Source organism: Anopheles ziemanni, chromosome X (assembly GCF_943734765.1).
Source record: "Anopheles ziemanni chromosome X, idAnoZiCoDA_A2_x.2, whole genome shotgun sequence".
In the NCBI taxonomy this organism is placed as follows: domain Eukaryota; kingdom Metazoa; phylum Arthropoda; class Insecta; order Diptera; family Culicidae; genus Anopheles; species Anopheles ziemanni.
The window spans coordinates 12024030-12045084 of NC_080707.1; the positions used below are offsets into that span (position 1 = coordinate 12024030).

The 21055-nt window shown below is 43.4% G+C and overlaps 2 protein-coding genes across 2 annotated transcripts; one reads left to right on the forward strand and one right to left on the reverse strand.

Annotated features, from left to right (window-relative positions):
• Positions 1-519: 519 nt before the first annotated feature.
• On the forward strand, positions 520-1932 carry LOC131291075 (forkhead box protein E1). Its single transcript, XM_058320264.1, has one exon. It carries the CDS (start codon positions 520-522, stop codon positions 1930-1932), a length of 1413 nt encoding a protein of 470 aa, XP_058176247.1.
• A 2771-nt stretch (positions 1933-4703) lies between these two features.
• On the reverse strand, positions 4704-20408 carry LOC131291077 (nuclear factor 1). Its single transcript, XM_058320265.1, has 6 exons — positions 20361-20408; positions 18674-18832; positions 13556-13747; positions 13316-13493; positions 5648-5654; positions 4704-4905 (listed from the first exon to the last, which is right to left on the reverse strand). Exons 1-6 carry the CDS (start codon positions 20403-20405, stop codon positions 4704-4706), a joined length of 783 nt encoding a protein of 260 aa, XP_058176248.1. The 5' UTR covers positions 20406-20408.
• Between the last annotated feature and the right edge of the window lie 647 nt (positions 20409-21055).

Sequence of the window (21055 nt, forward strand, 5' to 3'; positions counted from 1 at the left end):
ACATCCCTCCCCCCACCCCACCAGCTGTGTGTGGTACGTGTGCGTGTGAGTGTGCGATATCGGTGTGCCTCCTAGAACGGCCGGTCGCGAGCTGGAGAGCGTTTAGATCGCGCGTACCCTGCGTCCGGTGTGGAGTTCGCCACCAGCAACGAGTCCGAAGTCCAAAAAGCGAGCAGCAAAGCTCTGTTTTATGTATGGCCTGAGTGTTCGGAGTTCAACAATTGTGTTCTGTGCGTGCTGTGTTGAGTGTAGCTTCCGATCGATTGAATGATTTGCTAAACGGAGGCTCTGCTTACAACAAAAGTGACAGATCAGGTTCAAGAAAAGTGTACTAACCTTACGACAGATCAAAACCGGAACGGAACGGAAGCAACACGGTGTTGGCGGCTGATATAGGACGCCTTTGTTACTGTTCCAGTGTGGTGCGAGTGTGTGCGAGTGTGTGTAGAGACGTGTCTGTCCTCTAAGTACCTTCCGACGGCGTCCGACGGGGCAGACCGCCCTCCAGCGGCCGGTGCGATGTTGAACGTGTGCGCCGACCTGGTGCAGTTCGACCAGTACAGCCTGCAGCTGTACAACTACGCCATGGTGGAGCGGTTCCGGTCGAACCAGTTCTTCAACTACGGCAACTTCGTGGCCGACTCGCGCACCCTGTCGCGCTTCTTCAAGCCCACCCTGCCGCCGAACCCGGTCGAGGCGGCGTCAGCAGCCGCCGCCGCCGCCGCAGCCGCCGCAGCCGCCGGCAGTGCGCTGCTGGCCGACGCGGGCAAACTGTCGTCGCAGGCGCCCAAGCCGCAGTACAGCTACATCGGGCTGATCGCGATCGCCATCCTCAGCTCGCCGGAGAAGAAGCTCGTCCTGTCCGACATCTATCAGCACATACTGGATAACTATTCGTACTTCCGCAGCCGCGGGCCGGGTTGGCGCAACTCCATCCGCCACAACCTCTCGCTGAACGACTGCTTCATCAAGGCGGGCCGGAGTGCGCACGGCAAGGGCCACTACTGGGCGGTCCATCCGGCGAACGTCGAGGACTTCCTCAAGGGTGACTTCCGGCGGCGGAAGGCGCAGCGTAAGGTCCGCCGCCATATGGGGCTCACCTCGGACGATGACATCTACGACAACAGCAGCCCGAGGCAGTTCTTCCCCGCTATCAACTCCCCGCCGCCGCCGCCACCAGGCCAGCAGGCCGCCGCTGCCCATCAGGTGGGGCCGCCGCCGCCACCGTCAGCGCATCAGCCGCCACAGCTCCACCAGCCGTCGCTCGTACATCCGGTGCACCCAGCGCATCTCTACCTGGGCCCGGGCTCGGCGACGGCCACCGCAACCTCAGCCGCTGCAGCCGCCGCTGCCGCCGCAGCAGCCGCCGCAGCCGCCGCCGCCGCTGCCAGCGCCGTCGGTTCGAGCTCCGCTGCAGCCGCAGCAGCCGCCGTTTCCGCACCATCCTCGCAGGCCGCCAAACTGTCGTTCGCCGTCGGGCTAGGCGGCGAAGCGGACGGACATCACCATCATCACCAGCAACAGGCTCACCAGGCGGCCATCCTGCACCATCACAGCCTCCAGCAGCAGCAGCAGCAGCAGCAGCAGCAACAGCATCTCCATCAGCACCATCATCAACATCAACACCACCATCATCACCACCATCACCATCATCAAACAACGGCTGCGGCCATCATCATGCGCAACACGATGGAGAGCTTCTCCCGCAAGCGCCAGTTCGACGTCGAGTCGCTGTTACGGCCGGACGACAGCTCCGACGAGCGGGACGGCCCGTTCGAGCTGAAGCGACCCCGGCCCCTCTGCTCCCCGGCCAGCTCCAGCCAGAGTCCTTCGCCGCTGCCCTTCGGAGCCGCCGGCGGCACCCTAGCGCTTACCCAGCCGCCACCGAAGGCGAGCCCTCCCGGGTCCCTTGCGAAGCCGAACCAAAACTGAGCTTCTCCAACGTTCCAGTTCCTCCAAAACGTAAAACTCCTTACAACCTAAGAACCCATCCCCCCCTGTATGTCCCGCTCCAAGGAGATACTCGGTGGCACAAACAACCCGGAGGAAGAGTATGTAACTGTCGTTAACCAAAAATGTTAAGCAAACTCTATAGACAGGCGCAGTCTAAGCTATCTAGGAGTAGGTACTAGAGCTCCTCTACGCACTTCTCGGGCGAGTCGGGCGAGATCCGACAGGAGGAGTGTGGTTGGATTAGGAATATCTGGATGTCCCAAAAAGAACTCCGGCACGGAACTCCAGGAATACCTGATGATAGACAAACGTCAAACCTGACGGGGGACTAATAGGATAATCACCCCGGCTACGGCTCGAGGGATTATAAAGTATATCGGAAAATTATCGTCCGGCGGGTGGTCGCCCCCGGGAAACATGATTATCAATGTCTTGTTAGCCGCCCCTCCCACCCATTCTTCCTTTCCCGAAAATCCCACCTTTGTGTGTTGGTGTACATTATCCCGGATGAAACCGTCGCGTTTTCATTTGCCGAAATTAATTTCGCTATCAAAGGAAGGATTACGGCGTTGGGAAAAAAAAATCCCCCTCTCCAGGGAATGGTTGCGGGGGGAAAGTCCTGGTGGGAAAAGAATCTTCGGGGACCGGCTGAACAATGGTAGGAGCATTTTTGCCCGCTCAGGGCGATCGAACAATGGGCGCGTGCGGCGTCTTTGTATGGCTGCTTCTTAACAGTGTGCCGGTCATATGCTACTCGTGGGAGGAAAATCAAACCAACCATGTTTTCTTTCCTTTTTAACACTGTGAAAATAGAAGCAACATATAATACAAACTTTCCCTCAACACCGCAGGAACCACAACGTTAAACTATTAGCAAAGACAAAACACAATACTCAAGTGTGCTCAGTGTGCTACGAAGCGATTTATTAGTACTCGAAACTGGCAGTGTGTTGGCGACATGTCACAAACAATGAGAGAACAAAACGAAACAAACCCCCTTCTAAGCACACCAACAACAAAACCCATCAATCAATCAATGTGTCAATGTTGTGTCCCGGTTTTATTACTGCATTACGTGACTCACTACGTTCAACGTTCAACCAATCCCAAAAGGCATCCTCCGTTTCGAACGTTGTCGGGTTCTGATTAGGTGTACACGTATTTAGCACTTATTTGAGCGCTCCACCGTGTCGCATATGTTACTGCTTGTGTTTTTTTTTTGTCTAGTGGCGGAAGGAGTTACAGGTCAGAAAATATTACTACTGAAAGGATAATCCAAAAAAAAAACCATGCTCGTTCGTGTCGTGTTCGTGTTTGCTTCAAACCAGCGTTGAAGTGTCACCATTTTGCGCCATCCGAAACTAATCAGGTCTATCCTTTACGGTCTGTGTGCATCAAAGTAACAAATGTTTCCGAGACATGCTTGTGTATGACAAAAACCAGTGTACTTTTATTAAAATTACTAACCTGAACCTTTCTTTCGTTCATTCTTTCGATTTTTTATTTATAGTAACCAGTATGATAAAGTGTCAACCTTGAAGATTTAGGTTTGTTCATTTCTAATCAAACACACTGTGATCATGTTTTTGTACGTTGTTTTAGATATCCTTTGTAAAATTCACTTGGAAATTGAAAAACCAAACAATTTAACTATGAAAAAGAAAATAAAAACATCATTAAAAAAATATAGTGACAAGATAAAGCGCCCACCTAAACAACTTGAGTTTTCCATAAAATTTCCACTGAAAACTGCCACAATTGTTTTCATTTTGATACTTACGAACATTTCGTGTAGTTTAGCGGCAATTCTCAACGGTATACAGAATACCTATTTTGAAGCACTAGAGCGTGCTTGGGAAGAATAAGATTCACGAAGGTTTGGCCGAATCGAAAGGAGGAAACATTAAGTGTTAAGATGCATTTATTATTTTGTATTTATATGATTGGTTTTTTTTAAAATAGATGTTTTTTTCACTCAAAGTTCAAATGTATTTCTCCACTAATCCATGAGTGAATCTCATAAAGGATTTGTAAAACAACAAACAAAAAATGTGCATTAACTTAGTTTTGAGCAAAAATATGGAGGAAAATTTAGAAACAAATCCACAAAGTGGGCATTTTATCATATCGGTCAATGTAAATTCTCTCTGTGATATAAATGATAACAGATCTACTAAGTTGCTGATTACAGAATTTCACATTACTTTATTTAGAATAATTTCATTCATTGAGGATTATTGATTGAATTGTTTTCTCACTTTTGCGACATCATTTTATTGAACAACATTTTAAATGTATTATTTTTTTCTTGATCCTTTCTTCTTCGTTCGCTTGACAACGATGTTCTCAGCCCGAATCCACCAGCATCCAGATACGTTCATGTGGTTGCATTGAGGAAATAAATAAGAAAAAAGTATTAAAAAATGAACATGCGGTTTTGTTAGATGCTGGAAAGTGAGTAGTGAATTAATTGGGAGAAAGAGAGACGAAAAGGAACGCATCCAGCATTCCGGTGAGTCCACCATGTCCTGTTTGGAGTTCCTGTGAAGTAAAGCGAAAAGAAAACCTGCTCCAAAGGATACAGAAAAGAGGCTGGAAAAGAAAAGGAAAAACCCAAATCGCTATGCTCGTGAGCAACGGAGTGCCCGTCATGTAACCATCCCCAACCCCTTCCCCCATCGACAATCCCATTACAGCCACACACACACACACACAGGTAACCGACACAGTCCAGTTGTAGAACGAAACGGCTAGGGAAAATATTTAAGCAGCGTCTTTATGCAATCGAATAGCGAGTGCGGGAACCTACCTTGCGTTATGCTCCACAGCTCGGACGAGGTGAAGACGCCGGTCGGGGCGATGAAGTCGTAGCTGAACACCTTGTTGCCGCCGCTCGATTTCGAGAACTTCCGCGAGCTGTTGTGCGACTTTTCGCTCTGATTTTCCTCGTCGCTGTTGGCCGGGGAAAATGGTAAATGTAGTTATATTTGCATTTTGCATAGTGAAAGCCAACAACGTTTGCTGGTGTTACATTTTATGGACTGTTGTTACATGTTCTGCTTTCAGTTTTATACAGTTTTGCTCGTATAATCGTTACTATTTTTTATCGTTACTCCTTTTCCAGTTTGTTTATCAAATGTGTAAATATAGTTGACTTGTTCGGAGTGGCTAGTTTGAACTACAGGAAATTTATATTCTTATCTCAATTTCTTTAAAAAAAAAAAGCAGCACTTTGATACGTTTGATTACAGTTTAATGCAAGTGAAACGAAAATCTGAAAATTTCCGAAAGAAAAGCAACGGAATTGAAATACATGAATAGTTAATTTACTTTTGAATCCATCGTGAAATAGATATGAAATATATAAACATTTCCGCTACACTCGAGTTTGACTAATCGACTTGTCTATTGAAAAACGAAAACAAGTTTTTTTTTATTTTATTAATATGTTTTAGTGTCATTGATAATGGTTTCTTGCAGTTTAGAAAAATAAGATCAACTCAGTTTATTCAAACTTCTCAAATCATATCGTAATTGAAATCCTTAAAACGAGCTACTTCCATTAGCTCGCTTTGCCTTTCTGTCGGTTATTGTCCTTGCCTTTCATACTCTTGATGTTTTCAGTTGATTCGAACCAATTTTATCATCCCTAACGATCGCCGCTGAAAAGTAATACACTTAATCGAAAACTTACCTGAAACCTTTATTTTGATTTGGTTGTTGAAAGGCAGCATCACACCAAGAGTTCCACGAAAAGAAGGCGAAGAAAACAGAGAGAGAGAAACACAACTGACATTAATCAGCAGATATTTTACTACGATTCAAACTCGTCTCATTTAAATCGAATGATCGAAATTTTTGCTAACGAAAACTTATCCCCAAAAGTGTGTATTGAACGGCGTGAATATATATGAGTGTTAAATCATCAAGGTGGAGAAAACAAAGTGAATAACCTGTCCAATACAAAGGTCCGAAAAATGTGTATAACAAACAAGTTTTAGTGTTTAATTCTCAGAGACATAGTGTAGATGCAAAGTAAATGGTTTTCTCCAAAAGTTGAGTTTGTTTTTTTATTGAACATCTGACTAACTGTGTGTGTATGTTTTTGTGTGAGAATTGTTGGGCGTGGTTCTAAATTTTCCACGCACTCGCAGAAGCCAAACATCCAATCTAAGGCGATAAGAGGGCACTTGGCATTGGAAAATAAATACATTCGCAAAACACACCAGAAACTGGACTTTTGGTGGCATATTATTTTTCCTTCCTTCCGTAAGAAACGTCTTCACCAAGAGGTATTGTGTGTTTGAAGATTTTCTCGAATCGACAACGGGAGATATGAAAAGAAAACGATACATCAACGCGCGGCGTAAATAAACACCGTTCGGTTCCATCGGTTCCCAAAGTTTCCTGTATTTTTGAGGAAAAGAACAAACGGACGAGCAGTCTCCCGAAGGCTGGGAAAATGCATCCTAGCGGTAGGATTGATTTTGTTGATCCCATTTTCATTCGCTTTCCTTATCCCGTGCTTAAGTATGTTTTGGTGCATCAAGATCATGTTCGATGGCAGATAACGGCGAGAGTAAGCGAGGATACGGAGTGGAACAAAAAAGGTGCAAAACAAACCCCGGCATAAAAGCTGATCCTTCAATTGGTTGTTTTACCTTGGATGCATTTTTTTTCTTCTTCTCTTCGCCCGAAGTGTTTGTTTGCACTTGAGGCCGAGGAATATCACGTTCGAATGCAATCTTGGCGATCTTGCGGTGCATTTTGCTGCCTTTATTGTTGTTCTACAGCAAACCGGACACCCGAAAACAACAGCCGAAGCCACGGAACCACAAGTGCTGGCAGCTAGCACGGTGCGAAAGGATTCGGGAGGTGGTGCAGCATAAGTGTTTACCTTGCAACACCTCGGCCTTTCGGTCGGCCACATTTTGGCGTCGTCATGTTTCACCGAAATGAAAAAAAACCGTATGCCAAAAGAAACAATAAATAATTCTGTTTGTTCCACCTCGATCTCGAAGATGTGCGAGATCATTCGTTCATTTTCCATCCTTTTTACTGTCGATGGTAACCGGACCGATTCGATCGTTTTCCCAATCGATTGTAAGCCAATTCTTTTATACCTATTTTTAGTTTTGTTTTTCTTCGACTGTAAACTTTATTCGAGATGTATACATTTATTTCTGACGAATGTTTTTATACCTTGCACAAAACAGTACTTGAACAGAATCTTTCCGAACTATGAATAGTAATAGATGCTATACTTGGTTATAAAACTTCTCAAAGGTTTTGTAATGTTTGTTATGAGATGAAATGGCAATTCACCTCGACTGTTTTATATGAAAAAAAAACATTTTCAATTGAAATCATGAATATTTTCCAAAGACCTGAGTAAACATGTATTTTCATGTTCATTGTTCTAAATTGATGCATAATTTAATTTTCTTCTTATCCATATTATATCTTAACTTGTTGATTGCTAAGCGTTTTCAGCACACTTTTTAGTACAACTCTATTTAATGAAATTTGTTTATAACATTTATCAAAAAAAGGCAAACACATACCTTCCCAAAGAACTTGTTTTTAATATTACTTTAGTTTTTATGGTGTATTTTCTTTTACTTATGGGTCAAAAACTGTTTAGTGTTAATTGCATGTGTCACCCACTTTTGGGTGACGTGGCAGTCAACGTGTTGAACAACATTTTGGATGTTGTTCAGAACCAAAAGAAAAGGCCTTCCACTGAAATGGCCATGTTTTAAAAATGTTGAGGATTATTATTATTGTTTGCACTTATTTTCATAATCCTCAAACCATTCTGACTGTTTCCCTCTTGTTTGATAACTAGAATTTATAGTTTCATGCTTGTTGCTTCAGGTCAATACTTTTAAATTCAAGAATTTTATTTTAAAACTTTATCTCGCATCATAATGTCTGCCTCCATCTCTGATGTGTTGTATATTTTATAACGTTCCTATGGCTTTTTCCTCCACTATGTCTGTCATAAGAGCAGTAACAGGTACCAAATATAGTTTTTCTTTTTTTATGGTAAAACAAGTAAAATCAAATGTTGGGAATAAATTAATGAAGACAAACTGATTTGATTCACGACAAACACAGAGTCATTGTCAAAGAAAACAAACGAAAGAAACAAATCACAAGCAAAACAGGAGCTTTGCTGAAATAGATTCAAACGATGGAGCTTGTCAAAATCGAAGAGCAAATGAAAACCCCTTGTCCGGAGGCGGATTGATATAACTCATTTGGTCATAGTGTTTTGTTAGTGTTGTGTCAATCCAGTTGTTATTATTTATTGTTTTGCGCAATGTAATCAAAATTCAATTATTATTTGATATTTGCCTAAACGAGCGACGATTTGATATCCAACCGGTACGTGAATCTAGTTTATTCCTTAAAGGTTTCACTTCGATTAGTAACGAAAAAGTATAAACCGTTTTGCTCAAAGATGGATCCCGTACGAGGGCACCTCTTTGGTAGTGCCGTCTTCACACCCGGTTTCCGATTCATCTTACCAATTTTTTTTTCCTCTAAACTCCCCTCCCCTCCTGCTCTCGACCGGACGAACAACTTTTTCTCGGCCCGAGTCCGAAATGACTCTATTTGTCTTGATTGCCTTTGAGTGAAAGTGATACCGCCGATCGTCGGGCGTTGGAGCGGCGGTTCCTTCAAGGATGCGGGGTGAAACGGAGAGGTGGAGGAAGGGGGAGAAGGTTGGCAGGCACACCCCAAAACACACACACACACACAACACGGATCTCCCTCTCATTTCGGGAGCCGCCCGGTTGTTGGATGTTGTTGCGCGCATGATTATTGGTCGGCGTTTTTCGTTTGCTCTTTCCAGCTCGTTTTTTGTTTTTCCCGTACTGTGTTTTTTTTTTGTGTTTGTAGATATCCCCTCCCCCGCAAGTCCGCCTGCTAGCCCCGTTGCACCTCAAAATCACTTAACTTCCAGATTGTCCAGATTTTCCTTCCCCGCGAAAAGCGAACGAGGTGAAGGTAAAATACAAATGGAGGGCAACAAGAGCTTTTAGTGAAAACAGAAAACCTTTTTCCAAGCGGCCCGTTTTGACGTGATGTAGTAAAATGACAAACCAAACTGTGTGTGCGAGTTTGATGTGAACTTTTCATTTAATTTTCTAAAACAATCCGATTTGTAGACGAATAGATTTGGGTGGAAAATTGTTTGTTATTTTTGACTTAAACTTTATAATTGCCTTACAGAGCTAATCGGTAGAAGAAGTCAATATAACGAGGCTCCATCTGAAACAGCTCGCCAATACAATGCTGGAAACGACCCAAGACAGGGACGTAAACAAGTCGTATATAACGTGTTAATAGTACGCCACTTTCGGTTACGATCCGAATCCCTTCGCCCATCGGGAATCGATCATCATCAATATACACACACACACACACTCTTACACCCCCTTCGCGGGTGATTTTATTACAGCCTGCGCGAACACGAAGCGCGTGATCCGGGAGATGGATAATTGATTTTTAAAAGCCGCAAAAACAAAGTGAAACAAAAAACCAAGCATATTCATTTATGTTGCAGCCCTTCCCTCCCCCCTCCGCCGGGGGAAAAGATAAAACAAAAAAAAAAACTAACACGCAAAAAGAAAGGAGGAAAAACAAAACAACAAATGGATAAACCATGATCCGGCCCGATCCCTATCGCGCATTTTAAGGCTTTGTAATAGAAATGTGCCGCCGCCGACGCCGACGACGCCGGGCATTGCCAGTCCGGTTGGCGTCTGGCGTGAAGGGTGAAGGATGAAGACGAGAGGGGGATGCTGGTTTAGGGATGCCCAAATGGAGGGAGGCACGGGCGGAAGCCACATTATGAAGTGGCCACGGATTGATAAACTGCGCCGGCGGGAGGCGCAACCTTCCGGACAAACCCGGTCAGAGCTAACGGACTTGCCGGCGGAAAACCGCCCCACGGTGGGATCAGGGGTGGACATTTCGTAACAAGTTTAGATGATGGTCAGATAGTCCATTAAGAAAAGACTTTGTATCAATTCAATACATTGCTCAACGTTTTGTTGAAAAAGTGAAGAAAGTGTCATATCCACTGTCTTTTTTATATTTTTAACGTAACTTTGAAATACGATTAGTTTAGTCAACATAAAACGAATTCGAATGTTTCTCAAATTGAAATTCAGTGTGTTTAAAAGATACTTTTTAAGAATCTTAATACAAATTTCTCATTTGAACAGCAACAAACATTAAAATGACATACAGAAAATGTCTTTTCGCAAGCCTATAGCATTCCCGGAACCGAATATTGACCTTCAATATCTACATTTTCTTTTAACATCCCTTCCACTACGTAAGTAAGTTGAAAACTAAATCAAAATCGATTGTTTTACTGAGAGACGACCCAAAATGTGCGCAAAGACTCGAAAAGGGAACACGCAAGTAATATCGACCAGATAGGTTTTCTTTGTCGTTTGGTGCGTTTTATGTGGCCTCGTGTCGTTTTGACTGCAAATTTATAAGTTGCCCACTATTTTGCTATGTTTATTTATATAGGTTCCCAAATTTTACTATATCATTGTTGATTTGTAAAAACTTTCACACAATTCACTTTATATAATGCAAATAAGCAAAACCGGGGCTTAAGAATGAATGGTGGAATGAATAAAGAAAAATATGTCTGAGACACATCAACTCATAAAATACATATGTAAATAAATCAGTCCTGAAAATGTCAGCAGCCCGAATTTGCCCGTTTTTTTAGAAACAACCTTTTCAGATAGGATAAAGCAACGACGAAGCAAAGAAGGCGCTAACAGCAATATACCTTTTGCAGATATCGTGTCACTTTACTAACTACACTGCTAAATTTATCTTCTGGATAAATTGACTTTTCTCATGTGTTTGAATCCCTTTTAGACCATCAACATTTTGAATTGTCCGCTTGATTGCACTACCTTTCCCCACTGTGCACTCGGACAGACAGAGAGGGTGCGAGAGATGTTTTAAAACGTGTGTCTGCGATCGTGTGTCGATCAATCGCTCATCGGCGCTGGCCACTGGCCGGCGCGCATTTGAGTGCAAATTGAGGAAATGTTTCTGTCAAATCATCTAAACATAGTGTCGATATCTTAAAAGAATCGGCGGCATCTCGGCTGGGCGCGAGAGCGAGCGGGCTCCGAAGATGAAAGGGCCCGAGGAAGGGACCCGCGTCGGGGAAGCATTAGCCAATGTTTTCGGTGCGCGTGTGTGTGTGTGTGTTTATGCTCACTTTCAAGGGCCGCGGCGGACATCACAGCCCGCGCGGTGTAGGAATAATTAAAAAGAGGCCGTCAGCAGTTGATCGAAATAAGCCACCGAAACGATGGGAAGCGGGGGGAAGGGAGGGCTAGAGGATCTTCGATGCAAGGGGAAGGGAAGGAAGGGCGTGTTTTGATGGTAATGCCTAATGTGTTAACGTATGTAGGCAGCAATGACAGAATGAATGCGCCACGAAAGGCGAGGGCAAGGGGCGAACCGATGTGTTCTTTAAAATGGATCAATTTTTCCGTTCGTCCTTTGCTTCTTTCCTCCATTACTCTTGACTTTTTCGGCCTTTTTTCCAACTGTGTCTATCTTGTTCGCATATGTTGTCAATATTGATTTCCTTTTCTGCGTTTGCTATTCTTTTAATAAACTCTAAAACAAACAGTGACTTTAAATTGCGTCTTCCAAAAAAGGAACAAACTCGAAAGTTACAGATTTTTTAAACTACACTTATCAAAACAGCTCAACGTGAAGCCGTTATCACATCTTTTTCAATTTAAAAGGAAGCAGAACACATTCCTGAGGTTCTCTAGGCTTTCAATATACCTCTTCTAATACGATTCTACTCGACTACCCGAGGTTCTCAAGTTATACTTCTTAACATTTTCACTTTTGTCTTTGTGATTGAGAAATACTGGCAGTAGCTCTTTTGATTTTTTCCAACTACCATACTATAACCTAACGTTAACATTAAAACCAACGGTCTCAAATCTGGCCGGGAATTGTTATCAGATTTGTTCACGATATTACTTATGGTTTTTCGTTACAAAGTATACTTCGTAAACTTTGGTAAAACTTTTTCAGCCATATTTTTACTATTTGATCATTCTTCCTTTTCCCAGTCTCGCGAATCACAAAGTTCCAAACATCCTGCGAGGGATCCTCGAGGCTGAGTTATTGCAGTTACTGAGAGTGACCCAGTTAAAATTGTAAAAGCGTGCTACTCCGTTTCCGCTTCCATTAAGGCTTCCAAATGTTTTCTTTACCTTTCTCCTTTTCTTTTACAAAATGGTCAAAAGTTGAAAACAGTCGAGTTGGGTGAACAGAAAGTGTCTCACAATATTGAGAGCAGAGGCGAACCACAAGGTAAGCTGACTAAGCAGCTAATTGGAGTTCCGAGCAAGGGCCCCGTTCTTTTGACATATATTTTTTAAATTTTAATGTGGAAATTATTTATAATACTTTCCTTGTTTTATCAAATGCGCGATGAGTTTGTGAATTTACTTTTAAATGAAAGAAAATGTAGTAAAAAATGGTGTTTTGATCCAGAAAAGGTACCATGTGATTTGGGTAAATAAATGAGATCGTTAAAGTTAAAAAGATCAGTGTAAAGATGTTATAAAGAAAAGGAAAAACCTTAGAATAGTTTAAGGATAATGGACATAGAGTAGCAAAAGTAATGTTTTGCACATTGCCAAACATAATAATTTTGATGAACATTATTTTTACTTTGTTCTTTTTCAAACATTCAAACAACAACATGGAAAGTTATTGATGATGCAATGAAAACTTTCCAATGGAATTACATTGAGGAAATAGTAGTTTATTTTTAGGGCCTTCAACTTAAAGCTGCTTGGGCTCCCTAGAACGCTTAATCGGCCTCTGATTGATAGTGAAAATTCTGCTCATAAAAGCTTGTCCAAGAGAACAGCACTTTTGGAGAGAAGCTCTTGAAAGGTATCGATTGGCACAGTGAAGTAATAACCGATAGAAAAAGTACAGAGGCTTCGCGTCGCATCTGAAGATTGAAGCATTAAACATGCAAGAGGTATAGAACCTGCTTGTAAAACGGTTTACAAACTAATGATTTGTTGAGTTAAGTGCAATACACTTGAACTGAGGACAGCTAGAAGGGAATGTACGTATGTTTTAATGCATGTGAAGAGTTTTAACATACACAAAAAGTAGGAGACAGGTCTGGAATGAAAAAATCGGCATGAAATTTGAGTCCCCCAATTGGAAGATGTCCCATTCTGTGATGCGCGCTGGAACTCATCAGAGTTTAAAGTCTCCAGCTCCAGCTCAGAGGCGTTAACTTTGTCGGCTTGCTACTTACACTTGATAAAGTTCGCCAGGTAGAGGTCCAGCTCCTTGATTAATACTTGAATGTGGTACGGGTTGATGCAGAGGCTCGGGCTGGTGCAGAAGCAGGCCTTCTCCAGCCGCTCGCCGTCGGTGCTCTCGAGCGGTATCGCCTTGAACAGGATCACCATCACCAGATCGAGCCGCCAGACCTGTCAAACACGAATAGACGTCACAAAAGGGGGGGTCGGATAAAGGGGGGGGATCTCCGTACCTTGTCCGCCTGTCGTAGGCAATCTATCCGCCGCATCTTGCCCTTCTGGTCCGGATTCGACAGGATGCACATGGAGGTCTTCTTCTTCGAAATGCAGTGCACAAAGTTTTCGCGGCTGTCGTGGGTGATGTCCTTGCGCAGCTTCCCGAGCAGCCGGGCGGCCCACTTCTGCTTGGTTTCGGGATTCTCGTTCTACATAAGAGAGAGGGAGAGAGAGATAGGTTAAAAATATCAAAACACATATAGAGATGACAGAAGAGCGGAACCAATCGATGGGTAGCGCTAGGAAGGTGAGTCGTGGTGAGAGATTCTAGAGCCCCAAAAGTAGGCGTATCATGGCCGCCAAGGCCTCGCCGCTCGGTGCTGCAGCAGTCCCGGCGAGCTGCCACTCTCCCCAGCAACTCCGGAATCGAGCACAACAGGGACAGGGATACTTCCTGCTCGATTGCAGGCGCAGTTCCGGTTTTTGCAACTGCAGGCCATCTCTGTTCCCGGGGTCGTGACGTGAAAGAGAGCGCGACTCGCCGTGGAGGGGAGAACAACAACAGGACAAATAAACAAAACAACAACGCCGAAGAGCCGAACTAATGAAACGCATCTGCATTTCGCTGGCATTGGTGCCTGAACCGGTTGTCACACAAAAATACGCTACAAAAAACATATGTACAAACAGCTCGGTGAAGGCTGTGGTGTCGCCTACTCCTTCATCCTTCGGCCTCGTTTCGGGAACTCCTCCGTTTGACAGAATCTCCATAAATGCAACCCACGGCGTTCACCAACCGTTACTGCGTGACTCGTGACGCCGTAACGCTCCCGCCTCTGTCAGACGTTCCCCGGGAACGTCATGCGTCAAAGGCTGCCGGGGAGTCTCCTAAGCCGATTATTACGTTATCATCCACCCGGACTTCAGGTTCGAGCAGGCGAGCGAGGAAACCCCGTGGGACTTCCTGGTCCGCCGGGACGCACCGAGGACGAAATTGACGAGTAACAAATTTCGACGACGCACAATTAGACGCACCCCCCCCCCTCCCGCTCGCCACCGCCGAAAACATCCCCGCAGGGGCATTTCCCCCTTTTCCTTCCGCTTTTTATTTGTGCAAACCCCCGACCGTTGCGGAATGAATTGAATGTGGGCACATTATTCGATGATTAGCGGTTATTGTGGCTTCTACACACCCAAGGGGAATCATTTTGCCCGCGGGGGTGTGTGTGTGTGTGTGCGTGTGTGTGGGGGAGAGATGGTGTTGCTAGGGATGATAATAATTGCACAACCCTCCGGCGGCTGGGGCGAACGCACGCGCAATCTCCCGATTGCGTCGCCGAAGTCAACAGGCAAAGGCATGAGCAAGTTTATAGATTTCTGAAGCCTCGCCAGTGTTCGACAAAACAAAACACATCACAAGCCAAGAAAGCGAGTAATCTCCACCGGACCTTTCCTGTTGACAGTTCAGGAAATACACTAAGGGAAGCAAAAACGGCGCCACCCTTTTATTTGACAATAATTGTGTAAATTTCCACAAGATTTTACGTTTTCCTAGCTTAGAGGCCTTCATCATGGTCAGTTTTGTTATTTATCTTATTTTTAACAAAGCGACACTGTACTGACCCTTTGCTGTCAAATTACGCTTAAAATCGAATAATTCATGGAAAATAAAGTTTACCTTAAAAAATATGAGTTCTATACTTATTATTCAAATCTGAAATATGAATTTATAGTTATTTCTTGAAAAACACGCAATGAATTATTCGGTTAAATAGTAAAAGTCCACATTAATACGATCGCAACTCACTGAAAAGTTGTGAAAACGATTGTAATAACGTTTGAAACCAGAAAGAAAAACTAAAGTAAAAACAGTAAATTGAAACAAATCATCTTTGGGCCAACCAATGTTAAGATAAAATTCGACAACACTAACCGGAAATGAAAATCTGCCTAAAACTGTGGATAAGGCAGACATTAGAGTAGTTGTAGAGTATCCTTAAACTTTGAAAATGATTTTTTAAACCCATCAGGGCAACATTAAACCTTGGTGCCAAATTGATAAACTGCTATAGAACATTTTTGAACTTCATTAGCCAATTATAAGAACAAAACCAGGTTTATTTTGATTCGTATAGATGCAAATTACGTACAAACAATCTATAACAAACCGTCCTCCAGTCTAACAATTTTCTATTGATGTTCAAAGATACCCAATCGAAGTTATGTAACTGCATCGTTAATGCATATAATGATTAGTTTTCGAAATTAAAGAGCAGTGAATTACTTTTGGGCCTGTCTTCATTATAAAAAAAAACCCCGAGCTAACAGTTTATTCCTAAAACCCTTCTCTACACTTGGTGCAAAATAAAATTACGGAGGCAAATTGATTACTCTCTATGTTTGACATCTTTAGTATGTCTTTAGGTTATTAATCCCTGAATTCTGATACCTAGCACAGTAGAATTTTCTAAAATTTACTGCAACTAATCCGTCAAGCATCCTGTAAACGATCTTGATATCTACGCGCGCACACTAGCGTATGTATTACAAATTGAGAAATCAATATTTTGGAAGCTGTACCATGTTTTGCTATTTGCTTTGAGTTCATAAGGAGGTAAAGTGGGGCAATTTGCACATTTGAAGTGAAAAATGCTTTCTTTCTCGTAGCCCTTATTGCTTTTATATATTTCTACTATTCAGTTCGCGAACATTTTATCAAAAACTATCAAAATTAGATTAAAAAGCACAAAAACTAAGCTCCAAATTGTCCAACACCATAAATTTTAAACAAGTTTCACAAAGAAACTTAACTGAACTAGTTTTGAAGTAGTAAGCTGTGTTCTATTGTATTAAATTGCATAGCGTATGGTCGCCACTAGGCAATTTATATAAGTACATTATATACAACCTGGTTGTCCATATACTTGTTTCCTAAATCTTTTAAGAATTCATTTTCCATCTGTTTTCCAGTAGAGAAACTTTCCTCACAGCTTGTTCTCTTAATTTGTGCTGCCAAGAATGACAGCTCGGTCCGGTCCCGGGTTACTTTGTTGCCATACGTCGCCGGTTTCCCAAACCCTCCCAGGTCCCAATCCAACCCACTCACCCACACTACACTTTTCCGAGCTCCGACAACCCGGGCGGCTAAAAACATGCAAATTTCATTTGATCTACCGTAATTGGAAAATAAACGCTTTCGCTTTCCATCGTCCCATCGTTGCGTTCCGTCCCCTTCCTCCCGGGGCCAATCCTCGGGAGGGTTTGATTAGTTGTGTGCTCCGTCTGGCAACAAACAACGGCAGAGCGAACGAAACGCACGGTTTCGGGTGGCTAATAAACCAATTAGGAGGCACATTTACAACACGCTCGTGCGCACCCCGGAAAAAAGCGCGTTAAACCTGGTTTGATGGCGAATGGAACAACTTTCATTAAATGTTTTATCCAGTTCGTTCTATTGTTCTTACAGTTAAAACAATTAAAATATTGCCATAACAGTAATATTGGATGATGGTATGCATTAAAATGTGACTATGGGACCTCACGATGAACCCAGATGACGGTAACTAAAGCGTTGAAGCTCAACAGCAGCATCAGCAGCATCGTTTGAGTGTTGTTGCCAAAGCACTTACACGTTGTTTAACTGCAGGCCGAGCCCTTGTCGGAGGTAAATACACCTGTCGTGCCGCTACTCGACAGTGTGCAAACACTGGCAAACAAACGCAGACACAGGTTTTCCCTATCAATTTGCTATCACGAAGGAGCGAAGAAGCCTCCAGGCGACGGCGGAACGTCAACATCAAAGGCAAAAGTAACGAATCACCACTCCCGAGTGGGAGGAAACGAAGGGGGCGGCAAGTTTTCAACTTGCTGAAAATTAGCCTTGGATCTGTTGAGTTTTTGTTTCTTTTGCTTTTGACTCCTGCAGGGACGTCCAAAACCAAACACGTTAGCACTTTGCAGCGCTTCCAACTAAAAAGGGCTGTCCCGATTAATGTGTGTTCCAGGGCTGGTAATTTAATTACGCCGCCGCGCTCGATGCCGCTCGCGAGGGAAAATTGCGCAAAAAAAAAAAAAGGGAAAAACCTCAACAAATTTCCTTTCTGCATTTTTCCCGCCCGAGGCTGGGCGAGTGATAACACCTCCCGAGCGAGACGGAAATTAAATTGCCTATGGCGAAAGTCCTAAACGGGCGTAACCCGAGCCCAGGCGCACCCTCGCGTCAGCATCGGTTTAGGCTGACAGGGCTCAAATTTCTTCGAAGTTTTCCAAAGGTTCCCCCCCCGTTTGGGTTGCGAGCACCCAGAGTCTGAGAGCGAGGGTGGATCGGGTAGGCTCGGAAGGTAAATTGAATAATTGGTGCTATCATTGATACATGTGTAAGGTCCGTTGTGTGGCAAACAACAGCACTTTGGTTTTCTTGCACTCTCCCTCGTCTTTACACATACCTACGCGATCGAGAATAGCTATCACAAGTCCTTAATCCAAGTTCAACACCAGCGGGGCGATTCTATCGACGAATCTCTGAAGATAGGCCAGAGGCTCGCATTAGGGCGACTGGGCGTGCGGGGAATTGGCCCCGGGAGAGATGCGAGAACAGCTGGTAACGAAGTTAGGCCACTCGACTTTTGACAAATAAAGCGTCTATCATCCACATCATCAACATCGTTAATACTATCTATTAGGCGCGCCGTATATCTATGATCTCTGGGACGCCCGGCCGCCCGGCTGGTCTCTGATGGCCGGAGTCCGTGCGGCGGTCGGTAACATGAAACAAAGTTTTTCGGGAAGGCGGAAAACGAAAGCCCCCACCATCTGGTATCGCTTTGGCGTACCGTCCCGTCTCGTCAGTCTGGCAAGCGCTCCAAAAGTGAAGGAGTTACTCCTCTACGGGCTTTTGTTTATGCCTTTCTTTCGAAGTACAAAATTACTCCTTCACAGAGTGCTGGCTGGTGTCTACCCCGCAAGGACCAAGGGCGTTTACTAACACTTGTGCCATTCTTAGTGCCCCCTTCGGAGCTTCTACCTCTTCGACATTCGGGAGATACCAGACAGAGGGCAAACACACTCCCGTTTCGGTGCCAAAGGTCATGGCCACCGCGACGTTTGACGTCTCAGAAGCTCGCAAGCCTACTTACCTGGAAATCGCGCTTGCACTTGTTCTCCTCGTTGTGGGTCATTTTCTTCTCGTGCTTCTTGAGGTACCGTCGTTTCGCCGCCTGCAGGTTGAACCAGGTGTAGCTGAACGACTTCACGTACGGCAGCAGCGCTTCGATGAACGGGTGGAAGTCTTCCTGCTGGAGGATCGCGGTCGCGATTGCAGCAAGCATAGGTGAGAAAAGATAGGTACGGACGGATTATTTGCGCAGATTGGTCAGCGGGTCCAAATGGTGCCGGAACAAAGGCACGGAAACGGGACACGAAAGGTTGGTGCGAGTTGTGGAATTTTTATAAAAAAATTAGTAGTGAAATCAACGAATTAAACGATTGATACAGCAAAGAAGAAATTAATACAAAAAAAGCTTAAACGGGAGGCGATGTGTTATAATAAGGATGCAAAAAGTAAAAACATACAAAAAGAAAAAAAGAATAAACACACGATTGAAATAACAGACAAAAAACGTACAAACGTTTAGTTAAACAAGTAAATTATTAACATTTTTTGTGGTACATTTCAATACACCATTGCGTCATTTTGTCTCGAAGCGAAAAGATTCAAGCGAATCATGCGAAAAGATAAAATAAATAAAGCTGCAAAAAATTGCACATAAGTCAAAGTATTCCAACAATTTTGTACTATAAGCAAATGAAGGACATCATGTCACATCCTTAGTGCAGAATAAAGGAACTTTGTTGGTTCGGTTTACGCCGCTTTCGAGTGTTCTGACCTTTCCAAGCACTCACCTATAAAGAAGAGTCTTTTCTTAAAAGGTTCTTCGTAATAAGATCAGCCTACAGACCCACTACAGATAAGCAAATCTTATTATACTTGGATGCGAATGCAGAAGCTTTGCAGCTGCAATGAAGAGAACCTTTTTTGCATTCTACTTTGTCTGTAACGAAACACTTCTTTCAATGCGCAATGTTGCTTGTTCCGCAACAATTGTTCGCTAATTTGTGCTAATCTGCTAACGCCATCGAAAGGTGACGAATGGCCACCTTGGAAGGATCTTTCCCTCGTCCTAAAGTGCCCCGAGATGCAAGGCTCGATAGTGATCCGCAAGACCGATGTAACTTATGTGGTGAACGAATGACACAATTTGATGAACGAAAGAAGCAGAAAGATAGAAACAGCACATAACAAGAAGCAATAATAAAAAAAGATCAAAGCAAGCTTGATGGATAACAAATGAACGAAAAACACACAGACACATGCACATACCCAAGGCTAAAAATGGTGGAAAAAAACAGATTAAACAAGGACAACAGCAAGCTGGTGTCACCCTGTGCTTTGTCAGTACTTCACACCTCTCTCTATAGCACCGCAAACAAACGCTCAAAATCTCGGGCCAATAATGATAATACGCCAAATCCTGGATGAGTGTGCGATGTTTGCCGAAAATTTGCTTTGTTTTTGGCAAATAGTTTCGCTTTGGTTTTTTTTTTAGCTTTTTCTTTTGTTTTGGGCTAATTTTGGGTCTCGTTTTCGTTCTCGAGCACGAGACATTTTCGCACGCCTGTAAAAAAGATGATGAAGTACCGCGATTTTTAGTATTAGAAGTAGAAGGGAAGGGCGCAGGACTCGAGGTAAGCCAAGGAGCGTGGATAAAGTAGGGCTTGACACACTGAGTGTGCGTGTTTGTGTGTTTGGGTTCCGGCACATACCTGCGATAGAAAGTTGCCCTTGTTGATCGTCGCCTTCGAATCCATCGTAAAAGATCTGCAAAGGAGCACAAATAAAAAGGGAAAGGTTGAAGAAAAGTGCATTTAATAAGGTACTCAAATCATTAAACCAGGTTTCAGTATCACATAACTAAAACAGCAGTTGATTATGAACGCAATCAGGTTAAATATGACAAAACAAAATATATTACAATTTGTTACAAGGTTGTTAAAAATACATACACGTTACACTAAATACACATTGTACATATTTCTCAATATTAAAAAAGGTGAACACATTTCTATAAAAATGTTGTTTGTTAATTACCATTCATTTTTCGTCTTAAATACAAAATGTAAAAGCTTTGGGTTCAGATAAAATAATAAATATTAGAAAGAGCGCCCTGTTAAACTATTTTGAAAAAAAAGTTGAATCTTTCAACATATGGTAATTCGAATCGAATCTTTAGAAGTTACAGTACAGGATATACTAGTTTGATGGTCGAATTAGAAGTCCAACATAAGTCGTTCCGTTAAGCCTGAATCGGATTTAATCGTCAGGGCACGAATGTAATGTAAATCAAAAAGTTGTGTATGTAACAGTCACAAAAGCATTTGTAATTTCCGATGTAGTCTGTATTTGTTCTGTAACAGTCTCAGGGTAACCAAAAGGGTAGATTATAGGCTCATAGGTCCAA